General features: G+C 41.6%; 1 protein-coding gene across 1 annotated transcript in view; it reads right to left on the minus strand.

The window, feature by feature from the left end:
- kiaa0825 (KIAA0825 ortholog) overlaps positions 1–13,780 on the minus strand; it is a 98,017-nt gene that overhangs the window by 76,560 nt on the left and 7,677 nt on the right. Inside the window, exons 3-9 of the mRNA XM_079571908.1 lie at positions 10,418–10,577; positions 10,135–10,308; positions 9,858–10,046; positions 9,432–9,756; positions 1,842–2,009; positions 510–595; positions 201–425 (exon numbers count right to left, since the gene is read on the minus strand). Coding sequence (XP_079428034.1) covers positions 201–425; positions 510–595; positions 1,842–2,009; positions 9,432–9,756; positions 9,858–10,046; positions 10,135–10,308; positions 10,418–10,577 — 1,327 coding nt within the window. The remainder of the gene's footprint in view (positions 1–200; positions 426–509; positions 596–1,841; positions 2,010–9,431; positions 9,757–9,857; positions 10,047–10,134; positions 10,309–10,417; positions 10,578–13,780) is intronic.

Genomic DNA, 13,780 nt, shown 5'->3' on the forward strand with positions numbered 1-13,780 from the left:
CCATGTCCATGTTTCTTTGTCAAAAACTACACATCCATTCACATGATTTGTAAACTTCATAAATTATTCACTTAAGACTTATATTCATCTCAATAAATCTTTAAATTTTTTCCTCCATTGTTTGTACGTGAGCTCTCAGGGTCAAAGTAAAGCAAATGCAAATGTGTAAAGGAACTGTGTAAATGCCGTTTTCAAAGTACCTGAGCTATCATTTTGGGCATTTCTCTCTCAGAGTACAGGTGGTTGCTGGTAGTATATTCACGTGTGGATATTAGAACTGCAGATGCTTTTCCTGAAGAATAAAAGGTTTCCTCCTGCTGTAGGCTCTTGGTGCAAACATCATCCACAACCACTTTCACACAGTGGGCCATTTGAGGAACCAGGCCCTTAAACGCCAACCTCCAGTCAAACTCCAGAAACTGCACCTACAGGAAATCAAAGAAATAAAAATCTCGATCAGTAAACTTTGTAACACCATTGACGCTTAAGATACTTTATAAAGAACTTACCTCTAGTTGCTGAGGTGACTGTGTAGTTATTGTGGCTTGTCTGTTACTAGCTGTCACGTCTAAGCTCGATTTTCTTCTCAAGATGTCTAAAAGAGGAATAAAGGTATTTGGGAACAAGTCAGCATCTTCCCGCTTAAGAAGATTGTATCTCTAGTTTTGTTGATCAAGTCTTGGTCTAAGACTTTGGCGGTAAAACAAAGGGCCTGTTGAACTGGCAGAAGAGTTTGCTCCAAATGGACAAAACTTTTTTTTCATTACCTTTGCAGCGTGTACTTTTGTGCACTAATGCACTTTTGGTTCAAGAAAAACAGATAACAGTGCTAACAGTACATTAACAGGACAAAACCCTTATACAAAATATCAAAAGATGTCGACAGCATATGGATATCAGATAATACATGTGTGTCACGAGGTATGATTTATTTCCATATGATTCATAGTGTAATGTATGATATCACAGGATATGCCAGTTGCTGGTACATGAAAGCTGGCCGCAACACAAATATGGGTCACATAATTTCAAATCAAACTAAGGCATATTGACGGCTGAAGAGACCAAAAAGAAGCAGGCTGTAGATGCTAATAGCAAAGTCTTTTATGCGTCTAATTTCAGGGGCTTACTTTTGATTTGAACCCAGATTTGGTCAACCACATATGGTACAATTCTATAGGGGCCAAGGCTGTGTGAATGTGCGAGGAGGCGGAAAGTATGGAGGGAACGACGGAGGAAGACAAGCGTGGCAAGCGTCCTGGGTTGGATTTTGCAATTAAAAACCGCGAACATCAAGGCCACAGTTTCCTAATCAGAAGGCGAAGAGTGAGACCCCAGGCGAGGCAATTTAGCCGAACAAGACCACATGGAACGGAAGGAGGAGGAAATAGTGAGCGCATCACTTTTTGACCTTTAAGCCCATCTGATGAATTTCTGGTAATTAAGCCGTTTGATTGCCTAGAATTAATGATTTGGATAACTGCCCTTTAAAGGCTGTTTACCTCTCTGTAAATTGAGCCTTTCTGCAAGTCTTGTTTTTGTAAATGTAACCTTTATGGAAATTATGCCATGCACCAAAAGCTTTCATTTAACATCTTTGCCTCAGCAGTTCAAAGAGGTGAGAGAAAGAGGATACTCAAGGCAGTTGTAAGACCCAAGATAATTCCCTGCTTAAAAATGATGGGCTCCTAGGCACAACTGCACTTCCACAACATACAACAGCTTAAATTTAAGGACAGTTGAGGAAGATTATGATGTGACACAATATGTATTTACTAATCACAGTAAGGGGGGTGAGGGGGCGGGGGGTTTCAAATGATTTTAAAAAGTTAAATTAGTACCTTTATTACAGGGAGGATGTCCACTGCAACAGATGTAGGTCATCTTTCTGATCAGTTCTTTGACACTGCTCTCAAATTCAAGCAGGGTGCAAGCCAGTTGTGTTAATGTCCCAAGCTGGTGGGAGGTCAAACTGAAGGTTCTGCTTTTCATGGAAAGCTCTACAGGTGCTGTGAAACACAGATAGAGAGGGGAAGACATTTTAAACATTTGAGTGGTTCATATTGACACAGTGGCTGACATACTGTATGACAAATAAATGATGTGCAGAATAACAACAGTGGGAAAATAGTTGTTCAACTCAACCTTCCAACCTACATACACTCATCAGAGACACCTCCGTTCTCCCAGTCTTGCCAAGCAAAACCCTTTTTTATAAATATCGACCCATTCATGTTTTCCCAATACACTGCACAAACAAAGAGTGGAAAATATGCAAAACTTTTCTCACGGAGAAGTCACACATGTGCAAGCTGCTCTCTCGGCACAAAACTTTCTCCCCTAACCCGCAGATGACCCCCTTGGCAAATATGGATTTCCCATTTTGGAGGCTGCCAAAGCCATCACCCGGGGGATGTTCCGCATTAAGCCGGAGAATGGGAAGCTTGGAGATGTGTTGCCGTACTCCCAGACACATGCACAAATACTTTTGTGTGTCCGCCTAAATGAGCTGCTCTATTGCAAAGGCATTTGGGAACGGATGAGCTCAGTATTAGCCTTGACTCTTAGAGCCAGCCGATGATTGAGTGTTGAGAAAGAAAGAAGAGTGGACCCTTTTCAATAATTGTTACATTATTTCCTGTGGATCCTATAATGTAATCTTGCTGAATTGTTACGCAAATTCTGACAATATGACAACACAATGTCCCCTAGGATCTTTGATTAATCATGCATGAGGCATGACTCACTGAGGGTTTGGGACTGTTTGTATGGGCACATGCATGTGAGCAGTGTCCTTTTGGAGTGGGGGTGTCTGGCAGCCTGCACACATGCTTATGTTTGTGTAATGCCACTCATTGTGACAGTCCTGATTTGGAGAAAGCTCAAAATTGCATGTCAATCTAGGATAATTGCCACTACAACTTCATGGTCACCAGCAAATATATTCTGACCCCATGTTTGTTTGTGTACAAGTGTATACATGTATTTATGTGCACATGTGTGAAATCACATTGTTATTTGGTGTTGGTCAGAATATGTGTGAACATGTGTGTGTGTAATTAAACTGCATGGGTCTACAGCACAGCAGAACTACCGTAATGGGGTCCAGTGGGAGTCTGTGCTAGAGAGAACACCTCTTACCGCTTCCTTACTTACATGACCTAGCTGACACTGCTGGCTTTATTTTTAAACTTGCACATCCATAAATGCAGTGACACTACTTATGAACTTTTCAAAAGCTTTTGCATTATGATATAAACTGCACAACAGCTCTGGAGTAAGCAGCATAAAGAAGGGCACGCAAACAAATGGAAGACTCTGTGAAAGCGACACATTCAGCTTGTAACATACAAGCCTCACCTAATCTTCAACCCCATCAAAAACAGGGCATTTTTGTCACATTTGTTTTTCAATAGCCATCCTATGAATGTGACCTAAGGGCATCCAATATTACTTTAACAGAACATGACCTTGATGTTTAGCTATGCTCTTGCCTGCATTGGGCTCTGCCAACCGTGCTATATAGGTATTTATAGTTGTCCTCCTAGCCAAATAGCCTTATAGCCATAGCGGTCTAGTACATCGCCATCTAAAGCTCATTATACCTTTGTCACAACAGTGAGGCCAAATGGAGGCTCTCATAGTCAGTTGATGGAAAGGGTGTGCTTAAAAGCACCCAGGTGTGTCATATAGCATGGTGCAGAGCATGTCTCATAGAGCAGAAATGAGTAAGGGCACTTGCAGCTAGCAGAGTTCAACTAAAGGTCAATGTACTGAAAATCAATAAGAGAGTGGCGCGGAAAGCCAGTGCTGGAAATAAGGCAAATATGTTCATATAATTTCTCCTTGATATGACAACAGCGAGAGGAGATATTTTCAGACAAAAGTGAAATCAATGCTTAGCTTCTGTAGTGGGATGACTATAAAGGTACAAACTAGAATAAACAAAACACTCCTGAGATGAATGTCACAACAAATAAAAGAGTGATACTAACAATTCAGTTGCACTATTGACTTGAGATGGTGGGTTTTACATTTGAAAGAAACAAGAAGCATGTTTGTGTCAGATCTCATACATGAGTTTCCCCTCACAGACAAAGGTTGTTGGACATTTTCGAAGTTTTGTCAGCAGCACTAATGTTCTTGTTAGGCAGCACTGCAGGCCAGATCAAATACCTCCAAGGGGACAGGCTTATCTTGTACTAGTACCGACCATCTTTTGTTAAAAACAAAAAAGCAACTACATTAAAGTTAATAGTTAATTGAGTATCAGTATCAGTATGACTCATATATTGATCAGACCTTTGCTGTGTCTCAGGCCTGCCTACCTATAAACGACAAGATGATTGTGACACAAAGTATGCTGCTCCACAATTAGAAGCACAAGTGACATTTTCCAAAGCAACTATTGTATGGATTTGCTATTGTAGCAGCTTGTTGTTTTGAGACTTGGCTTTGATTGGCTATAACAAAGCACCCTTGATCCAGTCAGTTCTGTCTTCTTCTCAAACAACTTAAACAGGAGCCATTCCAGATCAATATCACAGTGCTAATGGTATTTACACTGTAACATCAGTCTGGCTCTTGCCAGGTTATGCTTATAAAACTGTATGGAGAATGTGAACTTAATAGTTTGCAGCGTGCAGAAGAAATTCCACTTAAGGGGAAAAACTCTAGCATTGGTCTTCAGTGGCTAGTTTTCAGTTTGTAGCTTTTAACAATGACAACAATGTAACACAAAGCAGACGAGAAACAGAGCAGGTATTTTTGGCAAGCCATCAGTCTTCTCCTCGCCAGTCTCTCCTGTGGATTCACAATTGGTTCTACGACAAACTCTTCCCCTCGCTCACAACACACAGCGTACTGACTGGCAGGAACAGGGTGATGGAGAGAGAGAGGGAGAGACTGAAAGAGAGGGAGGAGTTGCGGAGAAGAGAAAGGGGTGGTGGTATGGGATGAAAACATGGGGAAAGAGAGCGAGGGGTGGGATAAGGGAATTCCCTTAGCAGTTGTTATTGATTCCGGTGTTTACGGGCGAATAGTTTAGTGCCGTTTACAAAACAGAACAGATGCAGCCAGTGAGCAAAAAGGTAAACAATTGCTGTGTGGCGGGCTGCCAAATCCCCAGTCTGATGTATTAAACTCACGGTGAAGAGCATTTCCCCTTTGGCTGCTCTTATTGCCACTTCATTTCCTCTTTGCACAGAAACACACTTCCTTCTTGTTGCCATCACTCGTCTGCTCTGTGTCTTTTTCTTCTCTTTCACCTCTTGGTTTATCAAACAAAAAAGTGTTGCATGCTTCATCGTCGAGCTATTTTCTGTCCTTCTCTGACCCTGGAGGCCAAGTTCTTTCTAACAGAGCCATTAGTAGGGGGATTGTATGTGTCTGACATGGCCAAAAAACAATTATTAGACACTTTCTACCAAATGATGCCCAAGTCTTTGGGGAACGGGCAATCATGTGATAATTTAGCCACTGATTTAATTTCTTTCCAGCAAAGCATCTCTCTCCTATGATGTGCCCCTCAATTTCCTCCTCCATACACATGCGTACATTTGTAATGTACATTAGACCATCACATTGGGCCCGACATTTTTCTTGCTATTAGATCTCATTATATTGTTGTTGTATCATTATTTCTGTGGATTTCAAGGAGCCAGTAAACCTTGCTTGACAGGAATGTTGCAATGTTCACATAAATAATTGTTTGCACGTTCATAGACAAAACCAGCGAGACATATAAAATCTGTTAGTGATCTGAGGCAACAGAGACATTTAATAATACTATAATAGTAATTGTTGATAGTTTGACAATGACAGTTCACAGTTCTATTAATGCATGACTTTTTAGCCAGCTAGGGTCATGTGTGGCTCAAGGGTACCAGTGTGCATTAATATGTGTGCATCTGGATAGAAGGACTATTAGCAACTATAGACCGCCTGCAGGGCCCAGTGACAACCAGGGTCCTCTCTGTCAGATGCGGCCCACTGCTTCTTCAGACAGCCTTATTATTGGAGGTTTCCCGCTGTGATTCTGCCATACACACATTCACACACACGCACACAACATACCACCCGAGTGCTGGTCTAGTGGCCCTTTCCCTGGGTGCATACGACCGGGCCACAGCAGGGGTCACCTGTCCTTGACAAGGCAAAAGTAGAAATATCTCAATTCAGTTCCCCTGGAAAATAGTGCAATTTCACTTTTTCCCTCATGAAGCTGACTTTGAAGTTTTCTTTACTTTATTTTTTTTTTTACACATACAATAAAAATCACTGCATGGTCTTTATGAATACATCATCAAAAAGTGTTTAATGTTTGTGCACCCTTTATTTTTTCCCTCTACAAATCACGTCTATTCATGACAGACTACGGGCTGCTCTCAAGCCTGTCATTTCAGCCTGTGCCTTCTAAATAGAAGGTGCCAGAAAAAGGTTCATATCCTTGAGCTTTTCAAGAGTGATACACAAAAGCCATTGTGACCACTCAGAGGAAATGGGGAAAATAAATGGTACGCATAATATACAGTCTCGAGGGCTGTGAAAGGTGGTATTCTTTCTGTCATTTCATAGGATTTAGAGAAGAATCACATGGAGACACACATACAATCACATTGGAGTCCTCTTCTGAAGACAATTAATAAACAACCTCTTCCCCTGTAACTTTGGCAAACAAGGGTTCCTAATCATGTACAAATACTTGGAAAGAGAGTCCCATAAAAAGCCTCACCCATAAACTGGAAACCCATTCATGGTCACACACACACACACACACACACACACACACACACACACACACACACACACACACACACACACACACACACACACACACACACACACACACACACACACGCACACACCCTCCTACCTAGCCCATAATTACATGGCAGAATGCGGGTACACATCCCCAGCTGACAGTGTGTATAAACTCTGGCAGAGATATGATCTAGTGAGGAGCTGCTCTTATTAAATATTAACAAACGCCATTCCCAAGTAGCCTCAATCCCCACAAGCACCTCCAATGCCAGTCAGAGCCTCGACACAGCTACTATCTCGCGCCACTACATGCGCGGTCTCTCCCCGCTGAATAGGCAAGGCTTTCTCCAAGAAAGAGTTCAAAGAGGCAGAGAGAGGGCGAAGAGGGGCTGGCAGTGGGGGTGAATGCGCCTGCTATACATGGACTCTCAATCCCTTTTTTTATCTATAGGGAGCTGCAGCCTTCGTCATATGGGGAAATTAGCAAAAGCGGAATTCAAATCATTGCTATCAGAATGGGGTTGAAAAGTGTTTTGAACAGAATTTCCCAACCCCGATTTCACCCCTGTGGTCGATTGTTAGGGGGAAAAAATGTGCAGGCGTGAAAAGTTGAGTGTAAAAGCTTTTGATCTCTTACAACAACACTGATCTCATATGTATATGTATGCAAATGTCTGATGCCATATGGAAATCTAATGATGCATTTTTAAAAGGGTGGTATTAACTGACTCTTGATTACACCATTTTCCAAGTAAGTTTGCAATTAATGCACATACACAAAGACAAATGGGATACTGTGTGTAGTTGCATATTCAACTCAGTGACCACATGCAAATAAGGAACACTGTTTACGCCATGCTAAAATGCAGATGTCTGTGTCAAAGTTGCAATAGAATCATGAGTTTGGGCTTAAAGGCCATTGCACAGAAATTCACAATATTGCAACTTTGTCAACTTAATAACACAGATGCATTGTAACTAGTATCATAATCAGTCAACAAGTTGCAAAATCAATCACAGGATTTTATCTGAAAATATATGCTAACTTGTTATTGCTGGGAATTCAAGGTTAATATTAATTGTTCCAGGGCCTGACAGCTGAAAGCCAGTAGATTGACGAATGAGCTTATAAAACACTTTAAGAAAATAAGAGAAGACAACCAAGTGAACACCAGAAATGTAAGTAGTTAAGTTTGTATGAAAGCATAAAGTCGAATGGGAGTATGGTACATTGTGAGAGCCTGCTTTAAAGTCATTGAGGTTAAAGGAAGAGGTAGATCTGGCTGTGAAAGCTGTTAAATGGTTCAATGGCTTGACAGTGGCTGATGCTACAGACAGTGCTGCTCCCATGGGAGCCAGTCTCCCATGCATGGCTCCTACCAAAATATACCTACTGCTTGCCTCTAGTGTAGAAACAATGACTCACTAATATGCATGAAAAAACATTTTTTAACCTTTGTTAGAATTATACTGATAATTATAGGTATGGCCTTACACTGAATATAGTAAAGTGTGTGAGAAGATACAAAATTAGAGACATGTTCAGAGCCACAGAAAGGTAAGTGGTTAATCTGAAGTCTGGTAGTATTTGAAGGATATTTCAAATGTGAACAGCACTAAAATGTAATCCCAATTGTATACCTCAAAGCTGTGTTTCGGCTGATACAAATACACACATATCCACATGCAAAAGGCAGCTCAGGCAAAACTGCTCCATTTTACCGTCATTACACAGCACGGGTCCCCCGCTCCCTTCGGAGCCATGTTCTGCCTCCGGTGCTACATTTGACGGTTTGTTGAGCGGCACGTAGGTGTGTAGCTTCCGCCGCGTTACGTGATCAAACAGCCCAACTGACGCATGGCCAATTATCCTGGCTGCCTCCTCTCATCTCACGTTTAAGGAGAGGCAAAGTAAAACCAGGGAGGGAGATGGAGCAGAGACATGGAGGGAGCTGCTGCTGTGTTTATCCAAGAATGGCAGATGTAAAAGCCCTCTTCTTCCCATTCCACAGGGAAGCTGACATGTGCACCACTTTTTTGAAAAAGTAAACAATGGTTCACACACTTTACTTTTTTTGTGGGAATCTTTACCCCCAGCATGAGGTAAATAGGCCAAAACAAACAAAGAGACTCAAAAATCAAAAGTGACATTAAGTTTCAAGGTCTATATTTCAGTAGTCACATTAATGTTGTATAACGCGGTGGCTTTCAAACTGTACCACTGGAGGTACATGGCCTTCTTTAGAGTGGTACACATGCAGGGTCATCTGTAATGATGACTGTATTCATTTTGCTTTAGAAAGTAAGGTGCTTTTCTCTAATGAGGTGTTTTTCTCATTTAGAGAAAACGTTTAGACATAATTTTGTCCAACTTAGTTATGTTTTTAGACACAGCTTTGTCCTGATTTGATTTTGATCAAGGGCTGGTGATACTTGGAAGGTCAAATATTTCATAAAGTTTGAGAACCACTTGCATAATGTAATCACAGAGTGACAGTTCTCTGCACACCACCTTAAAGTATTCAATATATGCGTTCAAAGGAAGGGGAAGGGAAAAAACCTTGTCTATCATATAAAGGAGTATATAATAATTGAAGTCTAATGTATTTTCTTCTTTGTTGCCATTAAAATCAATTCAATATTTAAATAAGAAAAGGAAAAAAACATACCTGCAGACGTTTGAGACTTGACTGAGAATTTTCTGAACTTGCTGGTCACTGTGGTGTTGTCTCTTAAAGCTGCCTCGCATTCTCTCTCCATGAAAGAGGCCAGTTTGTGCGCAACACTGTCAAGGTAAGCTGCGTTTAGGAACCCCAAAATGGTGTGCTGATCCACTGAGTGTGAGAGAACATAGAGCTCCTCGTTGAGAGCCTGGGTCAGGAGTGGTACCACTGAGCGGAAGCCAAAAGTCAGTCTATCAAAGCCGGTCTCCCCACTTAGACTTGAATTTATGGCTGAATGGAGAAGCGCGGCAGTGAACTGACTTCTATATGCCTGAAAGTAAAATTTAGAAAGTATGCACAAGAATAAAAATAAGGATTAGTGTTGTAGCAGTGCTGCATTGGAAATAGTTTTTTTAGGTGGCTTTACCGTACCTGATAATTTGCAAGCACCTCCGACTCAGGGTAAAGAAAGAGCAGGTGCTGTAGGCAATAGATTCGTTCAGAGATGGATGGGCTAGGAGAAGTGAAGTCTGGTTCTGGACAATCTGAGATGTGAGGAGACAGCCGATCCAGCAGGTGGCGGCGCAGCTGGAGACGCACATCATCCCAAACTGTCTGGATCTGAAGATGACAGGTAAGAAAGCAGTGATTTACAGTTTGACATTTCCCCAACTGTAAAATTTGTACCAATTTTAAGAATTAACAATACCTCGACTGACGATTCATCTTTAACGGTATTAATCAGGTCGGGCTGATGTAAGGTAGAGGAGTGGGAAGGAGAGGGAGTCCGTGGAAAGCAGACACCACAACGTGATGAAAGATCTACAAGTAGTTCTAGAGTCACCACCTCTCTGCCATCTTCTTCAGATCGTAGGTACAGTTGCTGAAAATAGATGTGGTGGAGTGACATTTACTGCAAGCACAAGGTCATGAATCCATGATGTGATCTTTACAAGGCAATCCATGTAGATTGAAATAATTAAATTTCTTACCAGAGCCCTGAGGAAGTCCAGCTGATCCTGATATCCCGTAGCAACAGACCTGAAGTGCATTCTAAAGGGAAACCATTTCAAGCACTCGTTGGAGTTAGGCGGACTTTCTGATCGAAGGTCTTCTATCCGACTCTGGAGGTCTTTCAATGACTGCCTCATGCTAGAAACAGGAAAATGCAAAAAAAGAATAAGATGCAAGGAACACATTTGTACTTTGCATTTTTGACCCATCCCTCATGCGCTGGAACCCAGCTCCAGATCTTGAGCTAGCGTTGGATGGGATAACCTAGCTGGAGGCCTTTTAGCCCAAATATTGTGCATGCTATAGGTTGATGGGAAAAACCCTGGACAAAGACAAAAGGCACTGCCAGGGAATCGCACTCGGGACACTATAAGGCAAGAGCACTAACCGCTCAGTCGCTGTGGTGCTGCTGACGACAGAAGGCTAACTGTTAATGGTTGGAGGTTGCGTCTCTAAAATGAATGTGGATCAAAATCATCCCAGTACGACCCCCCTGAAATAAGGAGATTTTTGAGAGATTATGTCACCATAGACCGTTTACTAACATGGAAAAACAGACATGATTATTGTACCAAAAAGTATCACATTAAAGATACACAAGGGCCTGTCACATTTTACTCTCTCAGCCTCATCCACTGTCAGCCGGGTAACAGGAGAGGCGCAGCCGGATCAACAGTAATGAACATAGACGTGGATATAACCGTGTGCGAGTGTCTGCTAAGCATCTGGTGTGAAGTGGCGTTAAAAGGCATTGGCAAGCATCTGAGGCACCCGTTTCCACACCATATTACGTCTTACTTTCCCCATGCACAACACACACACATACAGTACAGCAGGCATCGCAGCGCTTTTGATTTTAACACACTGCATCAGCTATTCTGCCTCCCTCCCTAATATGACAGATTAGAAATGACGTCTTCAGGCCTGACATGTTTAGTCATTTCCATGCAAATCAGGGCATATACGTTTCCCCCATGTACAACGGTGTGTCTGTGTGTGTCAACATGCCTACACTCTTGCATAATTAAAACATTCAACTGCATACACCGCAAATATATTTATGCGCCATCGTGTAGCATTAAGCGTGCATGAGAAGAGAATTTGCACTGGCAGAGATGTGAAACTGATTCAAAATAACAAAATCAATAATTGATTGTTATTAGAATTGTATGGCATCTCATGGCAAGGCAAGGCAGTTTTTACAAAGCACATTTCATTCAAAAGCGCAATTCAATGTGCTTCACATTACAATGGGCTATAATGCACAGTGCCCTGACGTTGTCCTTTACAGGATTCTGTATAGGACAACGAGTTACAGTCCATGCAACATGTTACAAACATCATGTTGGATGTGAAACCTCCCCCGGAGGAAACGCCAGTGGTCATAAGGTAAAAGCAAGTTATTTCACACTTGGCTTTATCTTGCAAGCTAAAGGCAAGTGTGAAATAATGACAATATAATATGTAAAAGCTCAGCTCAGTCGTTTACAAGAAATTGAGCCTTCTCGTCATTAATGTGGGACCCTATGGATTCTCCAAGAGCAACTAAGCTGTGGACTGTGTTTCAACTAAGATAGACAAATATTGTGTTTTAACTGAAAAGTGTATTCTAACTGGAAACTGGTATAATAAAAAAAACAACTAAACAATGAATTGTTATTGAAAAGTAATTAAAGGCACACAGCATAATATTTTAGACTATACTGTTGACATCAGTACCAAAAAATGCTCTTAATGACCAGCTCGACACAGGAAATGCTGTTACTGCTGGGGGTAATCAAAGAATGGATCTGGATGAGAACCTGACCTCAACATCTCCATGGAGACGAGCTGGAGACGTACCCACTCCCCCCAGTAAAGTTACAGTCACGTCTTAGGAGAAGTGAGCCGCTCAAAGCAATAGCACATGTTTGTTTGTACATTGTGTGTTTCAATTTTATTTTTTGGGTAAAATTTTAAGCAGCGTGGCTTTAAATTGTGCAAATACAACTTGCTACATAAATTGAACCTTGCCTGTTATTTCACATCATGTACTTGCCTGTGCGCCTTGAGATCTACACTTATTAAATCAAGTGTAATGTTAATTCTTTAGCTGAAATTCCTATCGTGGCGTTGTGGACAACAAGCTAAGGTATCAAAAAAACCTCTCAAATTAACCCTCGTCATGCCACAATTACAAAAACTTATAAAGCTGAAATTATGACCAAAACAACTGTGATTATTTTATAGATTGAGATGTTTCTATGCTTTTATAGAATATGGCATATGTTGGAAAGAAGTACCCTGGAAAAGTTTTGCAACCCACTGAAAATGGTTCCGCGACCCGCTTGTTGAGAACCACTCAATCAATCAATCAATCAAACTTTATTTATAAAGCGCTTTTCATACCGAAAGGTATCACAAAGTGCTTTACAGATTACAACATTTAAAACAATGCGCCTGGGACAACCTCCCATATATATACATTTTATATATTAGGATTAAATAAATATTAATTAGTCAGTTAAAGGCTAAGCTAAAAAGCTGGGTCTTGAGCCTGCTCTTAAAAACATGAACGTTCTCTGCAGCCCTGAGCTCCTCCGGCAGGTTGTTCCAGAGGCGAGGGCCGTAATATTGGAAAGACGCCTCACCATGAGTCTTTTTGTTGACTTTAGGAATAACTAGGAGAGCCCTGCCGGAGGAGCGAAGGGGCCGCGAAGGTTCGTAAGGTAAAAGCAGTTCTGAAAGATAAGAAGGACCAAGACCATAAAGACATTTAAAAACCATTAAAAGAACTTTAAAATCGATCCTGAAACACACGGGGAGCCAATGCAGCGATTCTAAAACCGGTGTAATGTGGTCCCGCCTCCTGGTCTTCGTCAGGACACGAGCTGCTGAATTTTGTAAAAGTTGCAGACCTGAGATACTCTTTTTGGGAGGACCAGAAAGCAGGGCATTACAAAAGCATGCATTAGCGTCTCCGTGTTGGCCCGAGAGAGAATGGGGCGGACTCTGGCTATGTTCTTTAGCCATAGCCAGAGTCCGCCCCATTCTCTCTCGGGCCAACTGGTTTAGACAACAGCACTAAAATGCAAATGCATGCAGCTTACTAAAAGAATGAATGAAAAAAAGTAAGACAAAAAACACCCTTGAAGATACTAACTGCCCAGTTTATTGACAATCCGATTTTTGCATGTGCAGTCTATCCAAGACGCAGAATGCTAAAGAGACATTCTCCATCAGGCAGCTTCTCCCCCAGCACAGGTCTATAAAATGCCTCCTGCCTGCTCCGGGGCCATGAACACATCCAGATGTCTTACAATGACAACACATTAAATAACAGTTCAATCTGACGCACTTTG

Source organism: Gobius niger (assembly GCF_951799975.1).
Source record: "Gobius niger genome assembly, chromosome: 1".
NCBI lineage: Eukaryota > Metazoa > Chordata > Actinopteri > Gobiiformes > Gobiidae > Gobius > Gobius niger.